The sequence below is a fragment of the Ursus americanus genome, chromosome 17 (assembly GCF_024610735.1).
Source record: "Ursus americanus isolate L20-20 chromosome 17, mUrsAme1.1.p, whole genome shotgun sequence".
Classification (NCBI taxonomy): Eukaryota; Metazoa; Chordata; class Mammalia; order Carnivora; family Ursidae; genus Ursus; species Ursus americanus.
Window position 1 is genome coordinate 9,939,695 of NC_142143.1, and position 27,919 is coordinate 9,967,613.

Consider the following 27,919-nt stretch of genomic DNA (forward strand, 5'->3'; position numbering starts at 1 on the left):
TCACTGACTCAGAGAGGCCTTTCCTATCTGCCCTGCCTAAAAGAGCCCCCACTTCTGAAATATGTTCTCATATTACCTTACCATCTCCATAAGGTATTAACTTGCTTACATTTACTTACTATTTACTGTCTATCTTCCCCAAACAGAATGTAAGTTTCTTGTCTACCTTGTTCACCACTGCATGTCCTGTGCCTAGAACACTGCTCAGCACATATGGAGCCCTCAATAAATACGTGTTGAGGAAATATATCAGTGGAGGCTCAGAGACGTCAAGTGACTTTCCAAAGTCACCCAGCTGCAAAGTACAAGAACTAGAATTTGAATCTGGACCTGATGGATTCCAGGTCCAGATATTTGGACCTTGCCCAACTGAGTGGGTACCAGTACAAGCGTGAGGGTCATATTCAGTGCCTGGAGCTCCACTCAAAAGGGGTAGCTTTGGGGGGCAAAATGGGGGAGTACTGCGGTTCATCCTCCCTTGTCCTCGCTCATGCTGTTTTCATTGCCTGAAGTGCCTGTCCCTCCAACAGCCACACCTTCTGTGAAACTGACATCACGGCGCCTACCTTATTTTATGGTGTAAGGGTTAGGGCCCCTGGAGCAGGTGGTCTTTGTGTGGCGCCTTGGTCCCTGGCAAGACTCTTCCTTCTCTTGATAGAGTAGAATTTGATGTCAGAGCCCTCATTATGCCTTCCTGCCTCTGCACCTAGGTCCCCCTGGGATTGTGACTACTATCTCTTACCTCCTGAAGGCCTTGGGTTTCATATGCAGGTTGGCCCACTAGCTTCCCAAGTGACCAAATGTGGCAAATTTGACACTCAAACAACTCCCTCCCCCAACCGATTGCCCACTTGCCCTACCTTTACACATCTCACAGAGCCACTCATATTACCTCTCGGGATACAGAAGTTCGTGATTTTAGAAACTACACGATTGTGATTGTTGGGCTTTCTACCCCCCACCCCCACCGTTTTCTATGAGCTTCTTAAGAGCTGAGACCATTGTAGTGAATGAAAGAATGAATCTAGTGATTCATTCAGTAGTGAATGAATCCCCAGTGACCTGCACAGCACCCCAGGACACCCTGCTGCCTAAATCCTTTGCTCCCATCCCCAGCCTGCCCATGTCAGGGGGTCAACACTTCAGTACCCGCTCGGCAGAGACTGCTTGCCCACAGACATGACGCCCTTTCTGGTCAAGGTCAAGGGACATAGTGCAATGTCATATTTAAAAGTGGCAGCTCTGTGGCTTGAAAGGAGGATTCCTACTGGACAAATGTAGGACAATTCGAATATTCAAAAAAAATAACAGTAATGATGGATCATAACTCATTAAATAAGAGAAGAATCGATGAGCCCACACTAATATGAATGAATGAATGAATGAATGAATGAATGAATAGAAGAAGACAAAGCTCCTCCTTCCAGTAGAAGGAACGATGGAGTTAGAAAATGACCATTAGGCAAGCATTCTAGTAATAATGAATTCCAAGAAGAATCATCAGTGGATATGAAAATTTGATGAGAAACGTGAAAATTTATAGTTCTGAAGTATTAACCTAAATATATTTTTTTAAAGGACTATTTGAGAGAGAGAGAGAGCACAAGCAGGGGGGAGGGTCAGGAGGAGAGGGCAAGCAGACTCCCCACTGAGCAGGGAGCCCAACATGGGGCTCATCCCAGGACCGTGAGATCATGACCTGAGCCAAAGGCAGACACGCAAACAACTGAGCCACGCAGGCACCCCCCCCCAACTATAATTATTAATTAGAAATGGAAAGATAGTCATTCTACTATGGAGATACCTGGCAGATACCATTTTCATTAAGTGATCAAAGTTCCTTTCAGCAGTAATGGGACAAACTGAAACAGGTACCCCCCTGAAGGAGGCCCTGAGGAGGACACAGCCTCACTTCTGTGGGACAGTGAATGTGATCGTGAGGAAACGGGAGACACACCCAGAGAGAATCTGATCAAATAACTGGACTGTACCCTTTAAAAAATGCCAAGATTGGGGCGCATGGGTGGCTCAGTCAGTTGAGCTTCTGCGTTTGGCTCCAGGTCATGGTCTCAGGGTCCTGGGATCGAGCCCAGCGACAGGCGCCCTTGCTCAGCGGGGAGCCTGACTCTCCCTCTCCCTGTGCCCCTCCCCCCGCTCATGCTCTTTCTCTCTTCTCAAATAAATGAATAAAATCTTTTAAAAAAGTAAAAATAATAAAATTAAAAAAATGACAAGATCACGAAAGACAAAGACAGGACTGTTCTAGATTAGAGGAGACAGGACAACTGAGTGCTGTGTGGGATCCAGGATTTTCTGTTGATATGAAGGACATTAGGAAGGTAGTTGGTAAAGTCCTGATAAGGTCTGTAGACCAGCTAATAGCCTCTTACAGATGTTGATTTCCTGATTAGGTAAAAGAGGGTTAGGTAAGAGAGGGTCCTCGATTTTAGGAAACACGTGTTGGACTATTTAGAGGTAAAGGGACATCGTGCCTGAAATTTAGTCTCAAACGGTTCAGAACAAGATAGGGAACCATAAAGATCATGTGGCTAAATATTACCAGTTAGGGAATCTGGGTGAAGAACATACAGAAATTCTGTCATTCCTGCGATTTTTGTTTTAACAGAAGTGATTTTCCTCTGTTTTGTTTTGTTAAGTAGGGGCCCTCGGGGTAGTCCGAGGGCTCAAATCCTGGCCTCTACCCCTCACCAGCTGAGTGACTGAATCTCTTCCCGTCTCACTCTCCTCCTTTGTAAACCGGGCTTACTAATAGTGCCGATTTCATGGATTGTGAAACAATTTAATGTGTTCACACTTAGAAGCATGTAACCCAGTGCCTAGTGTGGGATAAGACATCGATAGATATTGGGTGAGAGAGAGACGAGTCTTCTGGAGTCCCCTGGAGAAACCTGGCCCTTCCCCAGTGCTGACCCCGCCCACAGGGCAGGGCGGGGCCTCCTCGTCAGTTTCTAGGGAGGGACTGACTGCCTCTGCCAGCTAAGTCCCCACAACTCTGACTGGTTCAGCTCACCCACTGGTCATCTGGCCAAGGGTCTAAAACCCCAAATAGCACCCAAGCATATCCCTGCGGGACCCCAGCCCTCCGTAGGTGCTCAGGAACAGGGACAGGCTTGACCCAAGCCTGGATCTGCACCTCATTCACACCCCTGGCTGAACCCAGTGTGGGGCATCCCTCGTTCCCAGCCTCGGTTTCCCCATCTGCAGTGAAAGCCAAGGATTAGGTCAGTGATTTCGAAACCATCTCAAACCACAGTAAACTTTCTTCAAAGGAAAGTTGACTCGACCGTGTGTTCCACATTGTAAAAATAGCTGCGGAGAGGACCAGTGCTGGCTTGGACATTTCCGCTCGGGTGTTCTCTGGAGGCCCTTCCTGCCCTGAGATGTGATTTCCAGGCCCCCAAGAGCTCCTGTCCCTGGACACTGGGCCCTTCCCAGCCCCCTTAGCAGGGCAGCCCTCTGTCACTGAGCCAGGTCCCACTTTTGAGGTAGGTGGGTGGGAGCGATGTCAGGGGATCCTTCCTGGCACCTCGTCTTGTTCCCACTTCTTCACGCCTCACATGCCTCGTAGCAGCTTATGACTGCGTAGGACTTGTTGCTATTACTATGTTGCTGACATGCGCCCTAGGGGCCAGGCACCATGCTAAGTGCCTAGGACCTGTCTGTGCCCTGTAAGTTTCCCCAGCCCTTTCCTCCCCCTGCTAAATAAACCAACGATCGCCCCAAATTACCTGCACTTTCTTCACATTTCAGTGTCTTCATAACTTAATTTTTCCTTCTCACAAAAGCCCTCCCTGTTGTGGGTGGGCAGTGGGGGCCCAAATGATCGGCCTCCTTCTAGAGCAGAGGAAATGGACCCATTTGTGGATTCAGCAGCTGCCCAGAGAGCAGCCGGTTGCTGGATGCGCCGCGCCTGGTCGCCAGTAATCCTCGCCACCGTTTGGGGACTTAGGTGTTACCATCGCCTGCGGAAGAGACATCGGAACTCTGAGAGGTGAGATAACCAGCCCGTTATCACACAGCCAGTCCCTGGCAGAGGACAATTTGAACTCAGGTTGGTCTGATGCGAGGGCAGAGCTGTCCCTCGCTGCCTCTGCGGCATAACCCCTGGGCTTTGTTGGGGAGCCATCTGAGCGACTCCAGCACTCCCTGTGGGCAGCCCTGGCAGGGATCCGGTACAGGAATCCGGCCCTTCTTCTTCCCTCCTACTTTGAGATCCTAAGGCTCACTGGGGAGGGACTGGCAGAGGGTGTCCCTGCACTAGGGACTGGCAGAGGGTGTCCCTGCACTGGGCTACTGTCTGTGAGGGTAGCCCTGGGTCTGGGGTCTGGCCCCTGGGTCAGGCCCCAGGGAAAAACTGCACTGCTTCGTCCCCATTTCCACCTGCAGAAGGGGTGGCCAGGTGAGAGGCCGGGCCCCGACCCCCTGCCCCTGTCCTTCCCCTTTCCTCTGCCCTGCAGAAGCTGTCCCAAAGCTGCCTCTCCTCTTCCCAGACCCTCATGCCTACCCTCCAGCACTGACATTTCCCCAAGCGGCTGCCATCCCCAACCCGCACCCTGCCCGGCACCTTTCACTCCTCATCGGTCCCAGCCCCAGCCTCGCCTTTTCTTCCCTTTTACGGCCCAACCTGCCTCGCCACCTCTGAGCTCTCCTGCCCCCTCCTCTTCCCCACCCTGCAGTCTGGCTCCAGCCCCACCATCCATTGAAGGGACCTCTTTGTGGCTGAATCCAGGGTCCATTTTCCCTCCCGATCTAGCCTGTTCTTTGACAGCACTTGACCTTGTGGCTCTCTCCCCTCAGCTTCTCAGGCATGGGCTTCCCTCCTACCTTTTCAGTCCCCGTCCTTTCTTACCCTTGTGCTCAGTGATTAGTGATGCTCTGAGCTCTGGCCTTTGCCCCCTCTTCCCTTCCCTGGGGACCTCAGTCCCCCTCAAGATCTCAGGTGTTGGCCGGTATTAATGATTCCCCTCTCTCTCTCACCAACTCTCGTCTGTCTGTCTGTCTGTCTCTTCTGTGGGCCAGAACTGCTTGAACGTCTGCATAGCCGACGTGGACTCAGGCTGGTCCAACCCAGCACAGTCACGATAGTCACAAGCAACTTGGGGTCACCGCCCAACCTGGACCTCTCCTCATTTCCCTAAGAGGCTGGAGATGCCGCCATCCACTCAGTCACCCTAGGGAGACACCAGGCCGCCATCCTCGCCTTATCCCTCTCCCTCACTCCCACAGCAGGGCAGTCACCAAGTCTCCATGCCCTCAGCTCCTCGAGTCCTGTTCATTCTCTCTTCCCCAGCCTTGAGTTCCAGCCCCTGCGTCTCTCTCCGGACAGCCTCCTCAGCCTCCTGCCTGGTCTCCCCACTTCCAGAACCTTCTAATCCAGCCTCTCATCCAAAACCTAAATTGGACAAGACACTTTCTGCGTGACTTTGATAAACAGAACTCCCAGCCCTCCCCACGTTGGACATACAGTGTGAACAAAAGCATAAGCGTGTGTTTAAGCCAGTAGGATTATTGGGGTCACCACTACGCTCCCTGGTCTATCCTGCTTGTCTGGAACACGATTCCTTGTAATTTTGTGATTTCTCCAGGAAAACCATATTTGCCTTTAGTGCAATGCTTCTTCGCAATAAACAATTATCTGCGTATTTGAGGCAAGTTCGTATTAAACTTGAACCCTAAGGACAGGAACGATGTATCTTTTGTGTCCCCACCCCACCAAGAGTGTGGCCATGCACATAGTAGGTGCTTCATCAGTCCTGGCTGGAGAAGCCGAAGTGAGGACGAGACGCCCAGGAGGAAGAAGAAAGGGGTGAAGGCCTTGTGCACTCTGACCCCCAAGAATCCCGTGTTAGACCCCCTCCCGAGAGGCTAGACTCTGTGCCGCCACTGGCCCCAGGTCCCCCAGCTCTGCCTGAGATGCCCTCCACTCAGCCTCGGGAAGCCCTCCCCACCCTTCAGGATCCAGGTTCAGCCTAGCTTCTTGGCAAAGCTTCCCTGGCTCCCTGGCCCAGAGAACCAGTCTCTCCTCAGGCTACAGTCTGTCCTGGGAGACCCTGAGCTGGGCTGAGGGGCCCCCAGGGTGGTGGGTAGGTCCTGCTTTTGCCGGCCAGGACTGGCTTTCCTCCTTGGGATGGGAACACACGTGGCTGCTGCCTCACGGCCCAAGGTCACCTGCACTCATTTCCTTCCAGAAGGCACAAGGCTCGATGCCCGCCCCCCCCCCCCCCCCCCCCGGTCAAGTCGGAAGCCATATAATTAGTGTAATCATTACACAGCTGCCTCATGGCCTCCGTGCCCTCCGCTCACCTCTCCATAGCAGCAGGGGGACTTTTTTCCACATCAGTGGCCTGTCACCCTGCTGGGGCTCCCACGGGCTGCAGAGGGCAAGGTCTGCGTCCTCAGCCTGGCACTCGAGAACCTTCATGCTTGGCCTCTGTGGCTCACTGCCCACTCACCTGCTACACCCTGGATTCCAGCAACGTTCAACCTCTTGCAGTTCCCGAACAATCCATATGATCTTGTGATGTGAACTTCAGCCCATAGGGTTCTTTCCACCCGGAATGTTTTTACTTTCCCAATCCAGCCGGCAAACTCCTATTCAACCTTTGAAACTCAACTTACGAACCGGGGTTGGCACATTTTTTTTCTGTAAAGGGCCAGATAGAAATATTTCAGGACTTGTGGGCCATACGGTGTCTTGTCACAATTCCTCGATTCTGCCATTGTAGACAGCACAGGGGTACGAATGAACGATGTGGCTGTGTTCCACTAAAATTTGGTTTACAGGAACTGGTGGCGGGGGGGGGGTTCGGGTGCCCACCCCTGTTCAAGAGTCATCTCACAATGCTTCCCACAGACAGAGTTCAACAATGCCTTCTTGCGATGCCTTCTCTACCGTACACGTTTTATCATGACGCAAAGCCCGACTGTAATTCTACAGTTGTGAAGATTAGATGGGATAACGGGTCATCCCAGCGTCTCTCACCCCAGTTTCTATAATAGCCTTCTCCCTGGCCGCCCAGCCTCTGCCTGCCCTTACAGCCTATTCTTATCGAACAGATATGATCTGTTAACATGTAAATCCAATCAGGTCACTCTGCTCAAAAACCTCCCATGGCTCCCCATTTCCCTCGGAAGGAAAGTGCAAGTTTTAAAATGATCTACAATGTGCTTCAGGCCCTGATACCCCTTTGACCTCTTGGCCTACCCGGCTCCTGCTCTCTCATACTACTCCGAGCTTGACAGCCTCCTTGCTTGTCCTGACACAAGCCAAGGAGACTCCTGCCTCAGGGCCTTTGCTCATACCAGTCCTTCCATCAGGAACCCTTTTTCCCAGGCTCGCTCCCTGGCCTCCCTCAGGCCATTGTTTAAATATCTCCCTTCCCAGTGAGGCCTTACCTGGCCACTCTGTTTAAAACTGCACCCCACCCCTCACATTCCCTCGCTTTTATTCCATAGTGTTTATCACCCTCTACCACGCTGCGCTTTCCGCCCAAGTTTTTAATTATAAAAATGTTCAAATACACAACACGTAGAAGGACTAGTGCAATGGCACTAATATACATCACCCCAGATTCCGCACTTAAGCTTCTTGGAAAGAAAGATGCTACATAGTGACACTTCACCGAAAGACTTTTAGCAAAACACACCCTATGTTTGATTTGCTTTTGCTTATCATCGGTTTTTCCCCACAAGACTGCAAACACCAGGAGAGCAGGGATTTTTGTTGGTTTTGTTCACTGTGGGTACTTCCATGGAGCAGGGAAAGAAAAAACAAGGCAGGTCCTGATTCTGATTCTGCCTTTTATTTATTTATTTATTTATTTATTTATTTATTTATTTATTATTTTTAAACGATTTTATTTATTTATTTGAGAGAAAGTGAGAGCACCAGTGGGGGGCGGGGGGCAGAGGAAGAAGGAGAAGCAGGCTCCCTGCTAGGGAACCCAACAAGGGGCTCCATCCCCAGATCCCAGGACCACGCCCTGAGCTGAAGGCTGACGCTTAACCGACTGGGCCACCCAGGCGCCCCTGGTCCTGCCTGTTACTGACACGTGACTCTGGAGATCATTTCCCATTGCAGGACCTGTAGGTTTCTTCAACAATAAAGTGGGGGACAAGAGTCCTACTTCTCGGCATTGTGGTGAGAATCCAGCAAGGTAAGAGTGTAAACTGTATCATTAGCATTTCAGCTAAATTTCTCTCTCTCTTTTTTTTTTAAGATTTATTTATTTGAGAGGGAGAGAGCGTGTGCGTGAGTGTGGAGGGGGCAGAGGGAGAGGAAGAGAGAGAATCTGAAGTAGACTCCCAGCCGGCTGAGTCCGGGGCCAATGCGGGGCTGAATCTCAAGACTCTGAGATCATGACCTGAGTCAAAACCAAGAGTCGGACGCTTAACCAACTTAGCCACCTGGGCGCCCCAGTGAGTTAAATTTCTGTCCAACTCTGAGGGAGGGGACTTGGTCTAGTCTGACTCTCCGGATTCTGGGCTCCTAGAAAGCAGACATTTTGCTCTGAGATGTTTGTAGCTTAAAGTCCCTCTGAGATGTTTCTGGCATTGCTTGCTCATTCAGTGCTTCCTATTAATCCCCTGTTCCTCATCTCTTGCTTTATCCATTCATTTCAGTTTTCACCAGAAATACCTAGGGGAGGGCCGCTCAGTTTATGAGGCCCTGAGATTAGAGTTCTTTCGTGGATCTTTGAGGGCTTTTAAAAATTGATCCAGCCTCCCTCAGCCTTTTCTGTTTTTCAGATTCAGTTGTGTGTCTGCGTTGACAAACTTGCCTTGCAGACCCACTGTGAATACCAGGGTGTTTGCTGAAGAATGGGACTCAGCCCGCTGAACCTGCGTGTTTTCTTGGGTCAGATGACTTGGTAGAGGGTGGAATGCCTGACCTTTTGCAAGCTCCCCGATAACCATCATCCTAACTTTACTTGTTTGGGGTGTGGAGGGCAAAATATTTTCAGTGAGAAGTCTGAGTCTTCACCCGGTTCTCTCAACTCTCAAATCTCAAACTCTTGAGCAAAATTCAAATCTTGGTTTAAGAACAGTTTCTTCACCTGTAAAGTGCAGACAAGAGCAGCTACACTTCAGAGATGATGGATGTGAAGTCAAACTACTTTGTAACGGGTGAAGCTCTGTACGGGTATTAGTTGATACTATCTGCTCAGCAGAAGCAAAGCTGTCACTACAGCCCGCTCGCCAGTGTGCCTTTCTCCGCCTTACCAACGACCATTTGTTGAAATTCCACTATGTGCAGGAACAGAGATGAACTTATCTCTAGGTCGCAACATCCTTATTTTAAGGATGAGGAGTTTGCAGAGACCAAGTCATTTGCCCACGTTTCTACTGAAAGTGCTAAGGTATTTCCCGAGATCAGCTGGGTGTAGGGCTGCCAGATCACAACGAATACTTTCTTGGCACAACCATCCTTAGGGTTTTTTATTTAAAATAAAAAATTATTGGTCGTTGAGCCAAAATTCAAATTTATCTGGGCATCCCATTTCTTATTTGCTCAATCTGGGGGTCCCCAGCAAAAATCAAAGCAGGTTCCTCCCTGCCACGCCCAGTGTCTTTGCTAGTTTCAACTTTTATCTTTACGACCCAGCCGTCAGTAACGGTAGGTCAGACTCCAGGCCTCCAGATCATTTCAGGAGGTGGAAGGCGGAGGAGGAGACTCCTGCCCCTCATCAACATGTCCGCCAACGAGCCGGCGCGAGGACCTTCCGCCCCGCACAGACGTGGCCAGGCCCGGCCGCGGAAGACTGGCTACAGCCCGAAGCCAGGCCTCCCTCGACGCTGAGAGCCCTTTCCATTGGGCAGTTAGAAAACATGGCGGAGCCCCGCCCCCGCCTTCCTCGCGCACCCACCTCGCGGCATGGGGGCGGGGCCACAGCGGCCGCCGGAACACGGGCTTCGGTGATTGGCGGAGGGCCGTGGCCTGGCCGTCACGTGAGGCCGGGTTCATTTGTTTGCGGAAGTAGAAGGAAGTAGAAGTGCTGAGTAAGCCGAGGTGAGTGACGGCGCAGGGGAGGCGGGGCCTGGGGGGCCCTTCCCCAAACCAGCTCCGCGCCCCAGATTCGGTGGTCACCACCCCGACCCTCTTTCGGACCTCCCTTGTGTTCCCCGGTTGTTAGTCGTGTCCTTCATTGACCCTTGTGTTACCCCCTAAGTGCCCGTACCTTCCGCCCTTTGATTCTTCAGCGCCCCCAACTTCTAGCTGTGACAGCTCTTGTCTCATTTCAAACTTGTACCTCCCCAGGGACGCTAGCTTTGGCCCTGGGTCCCTCCTTAGTACCCCAGTCTCCCTTGTGTGTCTCCCCTCTTATCACTGACTTCCTTGGTTAGCCCCCCCCCCCGTCTCCCCCCAACTCTCTCAGTGCCTCTCAGGGCCCCCAGTTTTCACTCTGGGCCGCACTGATTGTCCCATTGCCTTCCTGTGCCCTTTTAAGCGCTTCCGACTTTTCTGCCTCTGTATTCCCACCTGATCCCCCGCACCACCTGTCTTCTGCAGTTCTCCATTGTGTCTCTCCTGTTGTCCATTTTCCTCTCCCCCTTTCTGACTCCTAACTGCCTGCTTCTCTCTGCTTATTTTCTCTCAGGTGCTTCCAGATTTCATTTGTGCCTGCGCCCCACCATTCTCCCTCATTCCTCATAGCCTCCTCACCCCAGTGTCTCCCAACCCACCAATTCTGTGTCCCCCGCTTGCTCCCAGAGATGGCCTGGAAGCTGGTGATCGGGAAGGTGTGATCTGTTTGACATGCCACTGGGATGGGCAGGTCCATGGGTGTGGGACAAGGAAGGCACAGGGCTCAGGGATCTGTGCCCATTTTTTTTTAATGGACTACTCATGTGACCCTAGACAAATACCTTCCCTTCCCCTGAGCTTCTGGGTCTTTCCCTCACCTGCCCTTTTACCCACCCAACAGGATGTTAGGCGGGTTTGGTTTGGCAACACTGGTGCCCCACCCTTGGGCTGTATGCAGTGTTTTTGTTATTGTTTCTGCCTTAAAATGTTCCTGGAGTTTGGAGGCTGTTTTCTGTCCCAAGCTGCAGTCTTTGTCTGTGATGGGGGATTGTAGTTCCTGCCCTCGTAAGGCTGCCATGAGGTTGAAAATTTGAGAAAGTGTAGAAGGCAAAACTTTGTAATCAGTATGATCTGGTACAAATGCATGGTTTTGCTATTGTGTGACAGCCAGGACAGGGAAAGGGACATGACAAAAGAAGGAGAGAAAGACAAGTAGAAGGCCCAGCGTCCGCATTTAGCATTTGACAGTATTTATCGATCATCTGCTGTGAGTTCGACTCTTTTGTATGTTGTTGCTTTTACCATTCATTCATTCCTCATTTATTTAACAAATATCACAGACTGTTTCTTGCGTTGATGTAGCCAGTGTTATTCCTGTTTAACATAAGAAGGAGGGCGAATGAGTTGCCTGAGGTCACACCAATCCAGGAGGCTGGAGTTGCAACCCGCCAACAGGAACAGTAGAGCCTGTGTGATCCCCCTGCTGTGTGAGGCTCACTGCTGTTGTCTCAGCACCCAGGGCACTTTTTCTCCCTTCCACGGATTACTTTCTCATTAGGTGACAGTATCCTCAATGAGAATTTCCTTCTCACTCAGCAGAATGACATCACCAAGAGATAGAGGAAGTGCTGTGTGTACGTGTGTCTTTGGAAGGGGTGAGGGGAGACGTAGTGAAGAGGAGGCCTTGTTAGGAGCTTCGCTTTCTAGAGGGTGGCTCCTGGGAGAACATTTTAATAGGTCCATGCCTGAAATGCTGCTTCTCTCTCTCTTTTTTTTAAATCCATCCTCATTTTTCAGGTGACCTCATCCAGTCTCATAACTTTAAGTACCATCTCTACTCTGACAACTCCCAAGTTTATATCTCCAGTCCAGTCTAGATCTTTCCACCGAATGATAGACTCACTTATATAATTGCTTGCTCAACACCTCAAACATGGGCATTTCAAAGTTAAAGGTATTTAGAATTAAGCTCCTGGTATATACCCCTTCATCCCTTCCCCACCTTCCACCAATGTCTGTCCCTCTCACTTACTTTCCCGTCTTTAGGAAATGGCAGTGTTATTTCAGTTGCTTAGGCTGGAGCTGTGAGATTATCCTTACAGCCTCTCGACACCCCTCATCCAGGCAGTGATGTGTTAACGTCGCTGCTTTGCTCCAAGCGCTGCAGTGGCTTTTCTCACTTGTATGTGCCTGGCCCTCTGTTACCGCTCTGACCTCACTGGTATCCTTGCTGTTCTTGGCACTCATCAGGCGTGTGGCAGCCCCAGGGCCTTTGCACTTGCTCTTCCCTCTGCCCGGACATTTCTTCACCTAGATATCCACAGTTTTCGGCCGCGTTTCCTTTTAGTCTTTATTCAGGGTCAAGTTCTTGGTCAGGACTTCCCTGGTCACCCTGTCTAAAATTTCAGCCTCTACCTCGACACTTCTTATCCCCCTTCTTTGGTTTCCTTTTCTTCTCAGCATCTATCCAGCATCTAAAACCTACGTATATGCTTTGCCTTTTTTATCTTCTTCATTATTTATACCCTTTGCTAAAGTAGAAGATCTGGGAGGGCAGGGATTTTTGTCTAGTTCACTAGCCGAGTCTCAGCTGTTAGGACAATGCCTGTCCCAGAGTAGGTCCTCAGTAAATATTTATAGAATGAATCATTAAATGATTCATAAAATGGGCCACCCTGTACCTAGGCACGAGGCCAGCGATCTCTTCAAGTTACCGGTGTCTCCCGTCCTTGGGGGCTTCAGCCCCACGTTTGGGGCATTCTGCTGCCTCTGTGGTCTAGCTAATGGGAGCAGGTGAAGAAGACACCTTTCCCCGTCTTGAAGGCCATTTGGCGCTGGCTCATGTGACTGGCGGTGCGTTTTTAGCTGTGAGCCTTAGCTTCTGGAGGGCAAGAGGCTGAAAATCAAGCCATTCAGCCACGTTCCCTTCAGGCTTTCTCCTGAAGGCAGTTTGAAGATGACGAGATGCTGCTCCGGATGCTAACTAATCGGGTTCAGACCCTGGCCAGTCACATAAGCTCCTGTGCCTCAGTTTCCCGCGTGTAATAGGGGTGGAAGTACACCGTGTCTTAGGAGTGTTTTGAGGATTAAATGTGGGAATTACCTCCGACACCTTGTGGGGCGCCGGGTGCCCAGTGGGTGCTGGATGAATGTAGCAGTGTTGCTTCGTGTGTGAAGTGGCAGGGGCAAGCCCTTCTCCATTCCTCACATTAGGTGTGAGTTTGGGATGAGCTGGGGTCAGAGAGAACATTTGAAGGAACATTTTGTTTTAGAGGCAGCTTTGGAGATCCAGAGGCTTGGGTGGGGGATGGAAAGGACATTTGACCTAACCCCTTCCTCCAGTCAGCCTTTTCTTATGCACTAATGGAGCACCTACTGTTTGCAGGCCCTCTGCCTAGTGCAGTTCAGGAGTCGGAAGAAGAAGGCAAGAGTCCAGCCACTGGCCACACCTCCCACTTCCTTTCTCTGGGCCTCAGTTTCCCCATGTGCCAGACAGAGAGAAACACCTGCACTTCCTTCTTTCACGGGCATCCGTGAGCTTCGGGGCAGCTAACAGATGTGGGAACCCGTGCAACCATAAAGCGGGGTGCTCTTGCCAGTGGGCGGAGGCCAGCGTGTGGTGATGCGCTCGCGTGCTGAGAGGCGCGGCTGGTGGGGGCTGAAGGAAGGAAGGTGGCGGTGCTTGGGCCGGGTGCTCTGACCGTCCTGCCAGGGCAGCGGATGGGGGAGACCTCAGCTGCACAGGAGGGCGCCGCTGGCCTGTGCCAGTTGTTCCAATCATGGGACATCCTGTCATAAGCAGCCGGGGCTCGGGAAGCCTGATTTCCAACTCGAGCGGTTCTGTGTGTGCTCCCAGGATCCCCCACGAGGCCAGTCCTGTGAGGTCAGCTTCCTGGCCCGGCTGCCGGTGGGATCCTGTCACGCACTGCAGGGCAGCTGTCCTGCCGCTCTAGCCGGACTTCATCGAGAGGGAAGCAGAGGGCCTGTAGAGTGTCCCTGCTTAGACTCTGCCTGAGCTCCGGGTATATAAAGCCAGACTTTCCAGATCGAAGCTCAGTGCCACTCGGGAAGCCCAGCAGATACCCCATAAATGTTTTTCTGAGTGTGTGCACGGTGGTGGTGTGCTGGGCAGCCCGGAGTGGGCGGGGAATAGGGTGTGTGGCCTGTTACCACCCGCAAGGGAGTAGGAGAGCAGGGGAGGGTGCCTCGAAGGTCCTGGCCCCGCGGGCTTCCAGTGGCTTATTCATTTGTCCTACTCATTCACCAACCATTTTTTAAATATCCACTATCCATCAGGAACAGCATGCTATGTGCGCGGATTAAAAAAAAATAAAGGGGGGGAGCAACCCAAACCAACAGATGCACCATCATTATCCCAGGGTAAATGCTTCTTTGGGGGAGCCCCTGGGTAGGGTGAGGGTACCCCCAGGGCGAAGAGGAGGGGAGGCACGAGGTAGGCCTCTTAGACGAGGTGGCTCGTGAGCCAATTCTTGAAGGACAGGAAGGGTTTATTCATTTGTCTAACAGTGAGACAGATGAGTGAACGCAATCTAGGCGGGAGTGCGCGCAGGTCCATGGAGGCGTGCGGGTGGTATGTTCTGGGAGGTTTCTGGGGCAGCATGGCTGGCCAGGTTGCTTGCCTCCCTGCCCTGAGCTTGGGCTGTCTCTGGAAGGTGATGGGGGAACCACTGGGCTGGTGTAAGCATCCGATTTGCATCCTGTGGTAGTCACAGAGGGCTTGTAGGGAGGGATGGTGGACCTGGCCCTCACGGCGCTTGTGGACCGGAAGGGTATAACTTGAGCTGGGAGCGATGCAGGAGGGACCAGTCCGGAGCTCTGGGTCTCCATAGGGAGCCGCTGGGCCTTGAAGGACAAGCAAAGGCTCTGGCAGAGACGGGAGTGAAGGGGGGCAGGGGAGGACATTCCAGGGAGGACAGGCCAGGAAGTTTAACAATTCAGGGCCTCTCTCTTTTTCTCTGAAAGAGATAACTGTCCAGGCTAGGAGGTGGGGGGACAGGGCCCAGGGCCTGGTGGCTTTGTACTCCCTCTCTTGCTTGAGACCTGCCTGGGGTGTCTCAGGGAGTTCATGGCCGAGGTGGAAACAGACATCTAAGGATGGGGCCCGTCTGGCCCCCGTAACCAGGCACGCAGGTCACAGGCTGGCTCTGAGCACGGCTCTAGAGCAGGTGCTGGCAGAATGGCTCCGTGGTGACCAGTATTCATGTGGGTCCCGGCAGCGCCCACAACTCCCTGTGTGCTGCCCAAGCCCGATGAAAATGCTCATTCCCGGCCAGGCAGGCTCCTGTCCCCGTGCCCTCCCTTACCTTGTGCTCCTCCTGTGGGGAGGCCTCTTGCCCAAGTCCCCACTGCAGAGGTCATCTGAAGAGTCACCTTGTACAGCCATCTTTTCCTGACTCTTCCCCCAGGGGGACAGGGACTGGGTTTGGGTCCCCCTGTGACTTACTCATTTTAGGAACCCAACCGGCCATTTCTGGGGAACTCACCAAAAATGCCACCTGTTGGTTCCCCTCACCCTCTGACCCCAGTACTGCTTCTTTTTTTATTTTTTTGGTGGCCATCAGCATGTCCCACTTTAACTTGCCCTTCCAACACCCACAATCCGAGGCCTCTCTGGGCCTCGGTTACGTCCTCTCTAAGATGGGGACGTTAATGCTTGTCCTTCCTGCCTCACAGCTCCTCTCCTCTAGGGCTGCCTTCCCCAGCAGCGGCTTCGTAAGCCTTCCCTGAAGGAACCAAGCAGGCACATGGGGCCTTTGACAGGGGACGGGTGAGCAAAAGTAAGGAGAACAGGCCAGAAATCTCTGGCCTCCCTGTAGGGCAGACACGGTCGACACCCGGAAACTGCAGAAATAGATAGGCAGAATTGTCAGCGTCCCCCTCACCGCAAAGGTCTTGGGTTTGTGGCTTTCCTGCTTGTGGCATCTGAGAGCTGCTCGAAGCCTCCAGTGCCCAGGAGCGGACAGCCCCATCATGTGACCTTAGTGTCACCTGTGTCACCTACGCGCAGGGAGCAAGCCCAGGTGAGGAGCCCTAGAGAACAGTTGTCTGGCAGGTAAAAGCAAATGTTGATCCTGTGGGGAGGTCAAGGGCAAGGGTCTGTGAGAAGCGAGAGGGGGAGGAAGCCGGGAGGGAGGGGGCTGCTCCGCTGCAGGGCATCCTCCCCCCTGCAGCTGTGCTGGAAAGAACCCGGGCTCTGAGGTCAGGGGCGGGATGGGAGGAAGAGCACAGAAGCTCGAAGGAAGCTCGAGCATGCGCTCTGTCTACTTCTCACTTGCCGCTTTCCGGGCTGCTCTGTTATGATGTTCCAGGATGTGGCCCTGGGGGGTTCATTTCCTTTCTTCCACCTTGTGATAACAATGGCCACTGTTTGCGTGCCCGCAGTCGGCCTGCGTCCTGGACACTTTCCCTCCATTGTGTCATTTCACCCTCACGCCCACCCTGGAAGGCTGGGTGGGAGTCAGACCTGTCCTTTCCGTGGCCAGGCTGCCGTCCAGGTGTGGGAGGCAGCCCTCACCCACCAGCCCTGAGCCCCTAAGGAAGGTGTCTTTCCCCTGGGGCGGGATATCTTCCTTCCATCCAGCTGGACCCCCACGGTGACTCTCCCCTTAACCCCAAGTGGGCTCATGAGTGTTGGTGCTCCCGACTCCCTCCAGGAGGTGCCTCCCACCTGCTCTCTGGGAGGCCTCTGTGCTGCTTTGCTAAGCTGGTCCTGACCCCTGTGCCCCCATCTCCCCAGCTGTGGTCCCCAGGGGCTCAGCCTGCACTCTTACTTTCTTTAACAAATAGAATCATTAAAAAAAAAAAAAGCATTTTCCATACCATTTGATAAACAGGAAAAAGAAAAAAAATGGCCCATAAACCCAATATCCTCATAGTGTTTTGGTATTTTTCCCTCACCCTTATTTTTTGCGGCATAATTTTTACTCAGTTAAATTATGTTTTAACAGACTTTCTGTGGGCCAAGCCTGTGCCAGGGGTCAGTGTACAGAGGTGAAAGGACCAAGCACTGTCCTTAAAAAGCTCTGACGGTCTAGAGCCAGCTGTCTGGCTCTAATTCTTGCTCCTCTGCCTCCCAGCTGTGTGACATAGGGCCCATTGCTTTACCTCCCTGTTCCTTGACTTTCTCATATGTAAAACCAGGATAATAATGGTGACAATTTCAAAGGGTGGTGGTACAGATTTTTTTTTAAAGGTTTTTTTTTTTTTTAAAGATTTTATTTATTTATTTGACAGAGATAGAGACAGCCAGCGAGAGAGGGAACACAAGCAGGGGGAGTGGGAGAGGAAGAAGCAGGGTCATAGCGGAGGAGCCTGATGTGGGGCTCGATCCTATAATGCCAGGATCACGCCCTGAGCTGAAGGCAGACGCCTAACCGCTGTGCCACCCAGGCGCCCCGAAAGGTTTTATTTATTTGAGAGAGAGGGCATACAGGCAGGGGGAGGGGCAGAGGGAGAGGGAGAGAGAATCTCAAGCACACTCCCTGCTGAGCATGGAGCCCAATGTGGGCCTCGATCTCGTGACCCTGGGATCATGACCTGAGCCGAAATCAAGAGGCAGACACCTAACCTACTGAGCCACCCAGGCACCTCAGGGTGGTGGTCCAGATGAAAGATGAAGATATGTAAAGTTCTTAGACCAGGACCAGAGCACAGAGAGGCACTCGAGCGTTTGGTGTGATGGGTGTGATTAAGTGTACGGTCTGGCAGGAGGATGAGGGAGAGGAAGGATATATCAAACAAATCAGCGTGGAGAGGGAAGGAGGTGCGAGACAGCATTGCTTTCGGCAATCGGCAATCGGCAATCGTGCATGACAGGGTGGGACCAAGCGGAACAGGCCGCACAGGGAGGGAGGGGCCTTGCGGGCCGAGCTCGCAGCCCACAACCAGCCCGGGGAGCGCCGTGGACTCGATGCCCCAGAGTCTGTGACACCACCACGTGCTTCCTGAGTTCCTCAGTCACGGCTTTTAATGACCACGCACTATCTCTGGAGTGAACACGTCACAATTTATAATTCCTATAATATTGGGCACAGAAGTTGCTTCTGTTTCTGTGTCAAACAAAAATTGCTACAGGGCACACTGATGTGCGGGCCATGCCTTCCGTCTTGGGGGTTTCTTTTCCAGGGACCAATGCCCATGCCTTCTCTTGGGATCCCTCCCTTCTCCCCTGGCTCTGGGAAGGGGCACAGGCACCCCAGCGCCTCTGTGCTCTCAGTTCCCGAGTGCAGAAGAAAGAAGGAACTTGACACAGGCCTAAACATTTTTTTTTAAAGATTTTATTTATTTGAGAAAGCATGAGCAGGGGGAGGGGCAGAGGCAGAGGGAGAAGCAGGCTCCCCGCTGAACAAGGAGCCCAGTGTGGGGCTCCATCCTGGACTCCGGGATCGTGACCTGAGCTGAAGGCAGACGCTTAACCAGCTGAGCCACGTGGGTGCCCTCAGGTCTAAACATTCTTAAGAACATTCTCATTTAATCCTCACAGCACACAAGAGGGGCGCGTTGGCCTCATTTTTTAAAATTTGTTTTCTTTAGAGAGAGTGAGAGCAGGGAGAGGGGCAGAGGGAGAGAGAATCCCGAGCAGACGCCACACTCTGAGCACGGAGCCTGATGCAGGGCTCGATCTCACGGCCCTCAGATCACGATCTGAGCTGAAATCAAGAGTCAGACGCTCAACCGACTGAGCCACTCAGGTGCCCTGAGCATTGTCCTCATTTTAAAGGGGGCACTGAGGCTCACAGTCTGATCATGCCACATCTTACTACTGATCCTAAGAGGAAGGTCGTTACAAAACTTCAGGGCGCTCCCAAAACTCTGCAGTCACGGTCTTTGTTTCCGTATGTGTCCAAGGGAGGGCGATGGAAGTGAAGAGGACTAATGCCTGTGGAGCGCTTGCTATCTGCCGGGTTCAGTTATTGGGCATTGTTGTGGTTCTCGTGTTACAGATAAGGAAACTGAGACACAGAGGGGTTAAGTGACTTGCCCAAGGACACACAGCTGGCGAGGATGGGAACACAGTTCTCCTCCAGCTCTTTGCCTTTGCAGCGACCCAAAGGGGACAGTCGCGTAAAGTGCCTGCCTAGTAGGTGCTCTGTCTCCTGGTATCATTATCATTATTGGCCCTTCCTCCCTTTATCAGTGGTTCTTTGAGGCTTCTTGTTCTTCCTTTTATCCCTAAGTTCCTTCCTCTCCTCGATAGCTGGGCCAGAGTGTGACTGGTGTCCGCTGACATGTCCACTGTCTTCCGGGGTGCCCACACTTCCATCCTCTGTCCTCAGTGTCTGGGCTGTGCTTTTGATGGGTGACTTCCTGGCACAGAGCCAGAGGGCGGCCTCCAGCTAAATGTCACCCAGCTTTGGTGACACTGCCTTAGGAATGCAGTGTGCTTTCTGGGAACCTAGGAAAATAGGAGACATCTAATTCTGTCATCCAAACTGGGGACAGTTTCCGCAGCAGGAACTGGAATCCTTTGAGTCTGCAACATAATGTTTCCATCCACACACAAGTTCACTGTTGCTGAGTCCTTACATTCATGTTCATTTCCGAGGCACCTGGTTTCATGTTCTCAGAGCTCTTTGGGAAAGCAGTGGTAGCAGGCACCAAAAATTGGAGACCGATGTCCATGGTCCCCGTGCGCCCGATGGAGTGTAGGCCGATCCTGGTCCCCTGGCTGTATCTGGTCGAGACGGGACCCTGGTTTTGTTTGTGGAATCGAAATGACTCACGCCAGGCTTTCTGAGCGCTGGACTTCACGAAGCAAGAACCGCTCCCTTTGGGCAGGGCAGGATCGTCTGTAATGTGTGTTCCTGTCTGCCGTGTCCCTGAGCAATAGGGTCCACACTGCAGATGAGGAAGCTGAGGCTCTGGCGGGGAAACTGGCCAGGAAGCAGGACGGTTCTGGTCCCCGGGGCATGGTGGCCGCTCTGTCACTTCCCATCAGGCCTTTTTAGCCCCGACTCAGTGTCGTCTCTCTTTCTCTCCCCTCCTTTCCAGGTCCCTCCTGGCCCGGAATTAGAGGACCAGCACTGGTGGGGAGCCATCTGGGAGCCCGTGCAGGAAACTGTTGTACTTGGTGAGGTGGGCATGGGAGACCGAGCCCAGCTGACCAGAGACCCCGTTTTCTTCCAGACTGAGGGCGCAGGCGGCGGGGCCTCCCCACCTGGCCCGCAGAAGATGCAGTTCTTCGGCCGCCTAGTCAATACCCTCAGTAGTGTCACCAACTTATTCTCGAACCCGTTCCGGGTGAAGGAGGTGGCTGTGGCAGACTACGCCTCGAGTGCCCGGTTTCGGGAGGAAGGGCAGCTGATTCTGTTCCAGAACATTCCCAATCGCACCTGGGACTGCATCCTGGTCAACCCCAGAAACTCACAGAATGGATTCCGGTGGGTGATGGTCAACTGCCACACACACTTCTTTCCTTTGAATCCTCAGACTGGTGGTCCCTTGGCCAAAAAGCAGCTTCTTTGGGCCTAACATCTGAGGGCTCTGGAGAAGGGTGGGAGAGGATGGGGAGAGGGACCTTCTAGACTCTATACCTCCTGGCCCGTCAGGGTCCCCACAGCAGGGGCGTGAGGGTAGAAGGCAGGGCTTTTCCCCCGCCTCTGGGCTGGACCCGTGTAGAGGGAGGGAAGGAGGAAGGACAGGAAAGCTGAGAAGGGTCAAATCAGGTGAAGTCCAGGGTTTACCTGTATTCCTGGGTCTTTAAAGGCATGACTGCCCTTGTAGGGGCCGATCAAGTTTCGTTCAGGAGAACGTATAAGAGGTCGACAGTGGTCACTTTTCAGGGCATGCTGTCTCTCCCATGGGCTAGAAGGAAAGTGTAGGAAGCCAGGACAGGGCTGAGGGAGCTGAGCAAGCTGCAGGGCTATTGGCATAAAGGGGAAGGGTGGCCAGGCCCCCAAAATGCAGGGTCCAGAGGAGCTTGGCAGACTGGCTCTGAGCTGGCCTAGTGCTGATGGGCCTTTCTCCATTCGTTCATCCATCTGGCCAGCCCGCCATCCATCCTGTCACCGGGCACCAGGCATTTGCAGTGGCTTGGGAGTCCCAGGCCCTGGGCTAGGTCCAGCTGGCGCTGTGAGATGACAAGATACGCTCCGTGCCCTTCTGTGCAGTCTTGGGTGGAGGCCACGTGCCAAGCAGGCATTGTACCAACCATGCGAGGAGAGCTGTGGGTAGAAGTGAATGGTGGGGACACAAGGAGGTGATCCCTTCCTGATGGGCTCCTTGGAGCCTAGAAGAATGAGTAGGAATGTGTCTGGCAGAGGAAAGCAGATAAAGTTGTTCCAGACATGCAGAGGCGTGGGTGGGAGGTGGGGGTGCCCACAGGCGGATGGCCCCGGGCCGGATCCCTGGTGTGCGCAGAGCTTTGGCGAGAATTGAGGCTGGAGGGAACTTCTGGGGTCATTCCAATTGAGGAGACATGGCAGCAGGAGTCTCAGAAAGTGGCAAGCTGGGAGTCAGGGTCCAGCCAACAGGAGGAGAGTGGAGGAGGCCAATCAGGAGAATTTAGGTCTGGTTCCACAGGGAAACTGAGGCAGAGGCCCCCACCGCGGGTGGTTGGACAAAGAACACAGCTCAGCAGCCAGTCCGGACGCCAGTTGTAACACGGCAGAGCTAGTCCGCACTCTGGGCGCAGATGGGCCTGAGCTGATGGCCATCCCGCAGTCTTGGGTCAGGACAGGGCAGGCTTCTACCTGCGGCTCCGGAACCCCTCCACAGGCCCGCAGCCGAGGGCTGCTGATGGGAATGCACAGCCGAGCAGAGCGGTGGGCCCACTCTCTGGAGGGCCACTCAGCCTTACCTTTTGGGTGCCGCCCTGGGAGCTCCACCACCTTCCACCATCACCAAGTCCTGTCAACTGTAAATGTCCCTTGACAGGACTCTGGGTCTGTCCCGGGAAGCTCGAGCCCCACTGTGGGCAGACTTCCATCCCAGGGGGTTAAACTCTTTGCTAGCAGTTTATTAACTGCATGTTTATTTATTCCCCTTAATTGGAGGGCACTTTATAGTACTTTCACATATGGTGTATTAGCACATCCTCCAGTGACCCGTTGAGATAAGCAAGGAAGGTGGTATCCCATTTTGCAGATAAGAAAACTGAAGCTCAGGAAGAGAAGTGAGTCATTCAAGGTTGCATGGGAAGCAGTGAAGGAACAGAATCTGGGTCTTCTGGCTCCTAAGCCATTTCTCTGTTCTGTGCCACTGTGTGGTTCCCTGTGTTTGGACAGAATAGGGAGCATTGGGTGGCGTTTCAAGCCAAGCACGCATCTCCTCTTGGAATTCCTGACAGCCCTCACTTGGCTCACCTGCTCCCGCCCCAACGTTTCTGTTTCAGCAGATGGCATTACCATCCCTGTACGAGGTTGTGCAGCCCAGAAGCCCAGGAGCCATCCTTGATTCCTCGGGCTCCCTCCCGCCCGGATCCGGGACATTACTGAGTTCTATCAGGCTCCCCTGCCAAGCATATCTTGAGTCTCTGCTGCTTCTCCACCAGTTATGTTTAAGGTTGGCTTGAGTGATAGAAAGGCCAACATGATAGTTGCCAGACAGGATGGACTTTTAGTTTTCTCCTAAGTGACAACCACAGCAGATAGTGGTTCCCAGGGGCCCCAAGTCCCCAGGGGCCCAGGCTCTTGCTGTCTTGTTGCTCCACCACGTGTGGCCTTTATTCTCTAGGCCACCACATGGCCCCAGATGGCCATGCCAGATCCAGCCATCACAGCCCCCTTTCCAGTTAGCAGAAAGGTAGACGGTGAACAAGGGCACTCACCTTCTTTTTAGGGGCTTCTCAGAAGTGGCACACATGTCTTCCACCTGAATCCCGTTGGCGGGACTTAGTCACGTGGCCACAGCTAACTGCTAGGGAGGCTGGGCAGTGTAGCTTGTATCCCAGCCACGTGCCAGTCTAAAATCCGGGCTTTCGTTATTCTCCATTTTGCTGCCGGCTCTTTCCAGGCCGTGGTCCTTGTACACACAGACTCCAGCTGCACTCTGCCTCCTAGCCTGTTGTTCTGCCTATAGTCTTACTCTCCTCCCATCCTCTTCCAAGCTGCTGTCAGAGTGATCTTTCCAGACGACAAATCCCATCACTCACTCCCCTGCTTCATTCTTCAAGAACTCCCTGTTTCCTTAACATACTAGCTGCTTAGCCTGACTTGAAAGGGTCCGTGTGATCAAGCCTTGCTTCTCCCTCTGGTCTCAGCTCTTGCCACCCTGTGCTCCTGGCCTTCACGTAGACTCTTAGGTCGTCAGCCTAGAGCATTCTCCCCTTCTTTGCCTGCCTCACTTCTGCTCACCCTTCAGGCTAGAGGAGGTACTGCTGCTGCGTGTCCCGTGGCATCCATCCCCGCGCTCAGTAGACCGCCTTCCTGGTAGACCACAAACCCCGTGAGGGTAGCGGCCGCGTCTGTCTTGTTCGCCCCGGTACAACCCCCAGCGCCCAGCAAGGAGCCTGGCACACGTGGGTTTGTGCGGTGCATGTGATGTATTTGCAGAGCTTCAGCAGTATTTGCAGAGGGCCGCTGTGCGCCGTGTCCTCTGTTGGGGCTGGGGACTGTTGGATTCAGGGCAGTCGAGTGTGTGAGCTGGGAAGCAGGAGCGGGGGTTATGAAGGGTTGCAGAAATGGCAATGTCAAGTCCTGGGGTGTGACCTCTGAGTGAGGGCCAGGGCCCTGGGCTTCTCCTAGGGGCAGCCATCCTGGGGTTTCCTGGCTGCTCCCAGCACCCTGCAGTTTCTAGAAGGAAGGTATGGTTTACTAGACTTTCTCTTCAGGCTGCTGCGGTTCTTTTTTTTTTTTTTTAAGATTTTATTTATTTATTTGTTAGAGAGCACACAAGCGGGTGGAGTAGCAGGCAGAGGGAGAGGGAGAAGCAGACTCCCTGCTGAGCAGGAAGCCCGATGTGGGGCTCGATCCCAGGACCCTGAGATCATGACCTGAGCTGAAGGCAGACGCTTAACTGACTGAGTCACCCAGCTCCCCCCCTTTTAGAAGATTTTATTTATTTGAGAGAGAGAGAAAGTGAGCATGAGCTGGGAGAGAGGGAGAGGGAGAAGGAGACTCCCCACTGGGCAGGGAGCCCGATGCGGGGCTGGATCCCAGGATCTTGGGATCATGACTGAGCCAAAGGCAGATGCTTATCTAACTGAGCCACCCAGCGCCTGCCTTTTTTTTTTTTTTAAGACTTATTTATTTATTAGAGAGATAGTGTGAGCAGGAGGAGGGGCAGAGGAAGAGGGAGAATCCTTGAGCAGATTCCTTGCTGAGTGGGGAGCCCGACGCAACAGGGGGCTCGATCCCAGGACCCTGAGATCATGACCTGAGCCAAATCGGCTGCCCAACCGACTGAGCCACCCAGGTGCCCCTGCGGTTCTGTCTCTTAAAGGTCTCCTCCTGCTTTACTTGCCCGGAGGGCTCTGAACTGCCCAGAGTCCAGAACTGGGTTCGAGGGAGATGCTGAGGTGTTACTTCCAGCCTCGGGCCCCAGATAGACGTGTCCGTGGGCTGCACACAGCCGCGTCACTTCAGGATAGGGGAGGGAGTCAGGATCTTCTGAATCCTCAGGTGTTTTTTTTTTTTTTAAAGATTTTATTTATTTATTTGACAGAGAGAGACACAGCCAGCGAGAGAGGGAACACAATCAGGGGGAGTGGGAGAGGAAGAAGCAGGCTCCCAGCGGAGGAGCCCGATGCGGGGCTTGATCCCAGAACTCCGGGATCACGCCCTGAGCCAAAGGCAGACGCTTAACGACTGAGCCACCCAGGCGCCCCTAAATCCTCAGGTTTTATGACCTAAGGCCCTGGGACCCTTTACCCCCAGTATCCGTACTGGGTGGAGAGACCGGACCCTGGCGGGTACCGAGGGCGACATCAGCAATAATAGTATCTCCTACTGCGTGTGAGGCACTCAAAAATTTCAGTAACTCGCCCAACTCACGTTGCTGGTCAGCTGTGGAGCCGGGGCTCAGACCCAGCATTTTGGCTCCAGAACCCACTTCTTCCTTTTCTTCCACTAGGGCCACTTTGCACCATGGCACTGGGCAGGACTTGGCTCAACTGGGCTCATCCCATGGCCCCCCTGGCCTGACCTGTGGTCCAGAGCCCTGGCTCTTCTGTGTGAGCCGCGGGGTGGTCACTGGTAGTGTTGTGTGAACATTATGGTCACACCCGTACTTATGTTCCTGCTACGAATTAATCATTTACTACTGACATTTGCTGGTGACATGTGATATTTGATGAAACCCGCCAGTTCTTCACTGGTATCTCAGCAGAAACAGGGCTGCACTTTCCAGGAATCGTAGAAAGAATGATCAGAGCAGGGACGCGCGGGTGGCTCAGTCAGTTCAGCGTCTGCCTTCAGCTCAGGTCATGATCCCAGGGTCCTGGGATCGAGCCCTCCATTGGGCTCCCTGCTTAGCCGGGAGCCTGCTTCTCCCTCTCCCTCTGCTCTTCCCCTCTGCTTGTGTTCTCTCGCTCTCTCAATTTCAAATAAATAAATAAATAAATAAATAAATAAACAAACAAATAAATAAATAAATAAAATCTTAAAAAAAAAAGAATGATCAAAGCATGTGCGACGTGTGATCTTTGCTTCTCGAAAGGGGACTGATTTTTGAGGCCCTCAGAAATGAAACTACTGGTCAGCACCTCGGACAAGCTGAGTGGCACACCCCGTGCTTGCTCCTTCCCGATTTATCCAGCCCGCAGCCCATCGTCTCTCAGCAGATGTGAATACAGCAGCTCTGTCCTCCAGGAGCTCAGGCAGTAGCCAGAAAAGAGGTCCATACGCAGCATGCAGGGGGATAAATGTTAGAATGTGAACAAAAGAAAGCTCTCAGGTTCTCCAGACTGACCTCACCTTTTTACACTTCTTTCTTTGTCCTCTCTGTTCCCCGATGCCTGCTCTGGGAGCCGGTCCTCGCCTGCTCTCTTCTCCCTCAGCACTGTCCATACTGCTGTCAGCCCCTCTTGCCTCGGATCGGCCTGTGGCTGTTTGTACTTCCGTCTCCCCACTAGACCGCAGAGCTCCTGAGGGACAGTGTCTGCGTCCGAGTCTTTTCTCCTAATGCCCATTGTAACGCCAGGCGCTCAGCAGGTGCACGCGGAGTATTTGTGGAGTGGGTGATTGACCCATGTCCACTGGAGGTAGACTTGTGTTTGCTAGGAGAGTTTGGAAAAGGTCTCTTGGGTGAGAGATGGACCTACAACAGGGAGGAAGATGTCACCTGGAGAGAGGGCGCTGCAGGGAGAAGTGCATCGCGGGCGAAGGCACAGAGGGGCAGGGATGGAGGAGGAGCCCTTTGGAGGGCCTGTGGAGGAGGGCTGGTGCTCAGCTCTGAAGCTGGAGAGTTAGATTCCACTCTAGCCTAATGGTTTTTGGCCATTGGAAGGTCCAATGGAAGGAGGCCAATGGACCTCTCCACCCTCCAAATGCACTGACACACATCTGCATGTGATTTCCTGAAGTTCACAGAGCCTCCCCCACCGGGCTTATCCACAGGCCATTCCCAGCCAAGGCAAAGGCTCCCCAGAGCTGATGCCGGGTGGCTTTTGTCTGGGGGCTCGGTTTTAGAAGAGAGGGAAAGACAGCCTTCTGAGTCCTCCAGGTCCTTAGCCTTTTTCTGAATCATTCTTTCACCCGTGGCTCTAACTCAAACCTGGCTCTCCCCCGAGGGCCTCGAGAGATTTCTCTCCTGGTCTTTACTCCACTGGGCCTGGAAGTGGGACAGGGTGCCCCTTGCTCCCCAGCCTTGAAATTCACGTCGCCCTATACAGCCCGCGCTCTCTCCTGGGGTTTCCCTCACACCGTTGGGGCCGTGCGCCCCTGGCCTGGAGCTCCCTCTCCCCATCACTACCCGTCTTGACTCTCGGTGACTGAAATTCGCACTGTGTGTCTTGACTCTCGGTGACTGAAATTTGCACAGTGTCCCTCCTCACGCCCATGGCTCTTGGGGCCAGCCCTCTCCCAGCCCACATGGCCATTCCCTGGACCTTGTCATCATCATCAGTAACAGGGACTCTTCCAAAAATACAAGTGTCAAGCACCCCACTTTCCGCCCTCTGGCTCCTGTCTTTCCAGCGCCTTCTCCCTCATCCTCTGAATGCCAAGTTCCCTGCCCCCTGCAGACATGGACCCAGCTACCCCCCTGCCGTGGTCCCCATCCCTTTCACGGGCCTCACTTCTTGCCCTGCAGAAACTCGTGGCCTGTCATGATGTTCACACCCTTGCATACCCTCTCTGCTCCCTGACTTCTCTCTCTGTCTTCTCTGCTCGGCAAAACCCCAACACTAGTTAATTCCAGGTCTCCACCATGGCTGGTGGGGCTCCCCTCCGTGCTGCTCACTCCCACTTCAAGTGAGCCCTGCCCTTGGGCAGCCCTGGGCTCAGAGCCAGTAGGCTGGCCTCGCCCTGTCCTTCCCCTCCCGCCCCCGCCCCCGCTCCCCGTGCTTACCTACAGCCGGTGAGCACCCCCACCCCGGCTGCCCACACCTGTACCCACATACTGCGCCTTCCCTGTTGTCACTGTCATCGTAGAGGCCTGTCCCCATCAAGGTCAACATCCCCTCATCCACTGTAGGACATCAGTTCAGCAATTCTTTCCTCTCTCCTCCACGACTTCCCCTGCTTGACTAGGTATTTTCCACTGCTATACAAACGTGCTGTTTTCTCTTTTAAAAAGAAAAAAAATTTTTCATTCTTGAATCCACTTTCCTCCCCAGGTACAGCCACTCTTCAGTGGTCCCCAGTTCCCTCCTCCTGTTCTCTCTCTAGACTAGTTAAAAATAGGGAAATATGCCGCACATGGAAAAGTACGCATAGCTCAATGACATCATCACAAGTACCTCTAACCAGCCACCCA

General features: G+C 53.2%; 1 protein-coding gene across 7 annotated transcripts in view; it reads left to right on the top strand.

The window, feature by feature from the left end:
• Nucleotides 1-9,961: 9,961 nt before the first annotated feature.
• Nucleotides 9,962-27,919, top strand: part of PLA2G6 (phospholipase A2 group VI) — a 57,458-nt gene continuing 39,500 nt past the window's right edge. For 5 of the 7 annotated variants that reach the window (XR_006776456.2, XR_006776457.2, XM_045779556.2 and 2 more), the window contains exons 1-2: nt 9,969-10,030; nt 20,057-20,445. Coding sequence is in view for 5 of the 7 variants with exons in the window: in XM_045779556.2 (XP_045635512.1) it covers nt 20,147-20,445 (299 nt within the window). In the remaining 2 variants the exon portion in view is untranslated. Of the gene's footprint in view, nt 10,031-20,056; nt 20,446-27,919 lie in introns of all 7 variants that reach the window. The other 2 variants (XM_045779557.2, XM_045779558.2) reach the window with 2 other exon arrangements.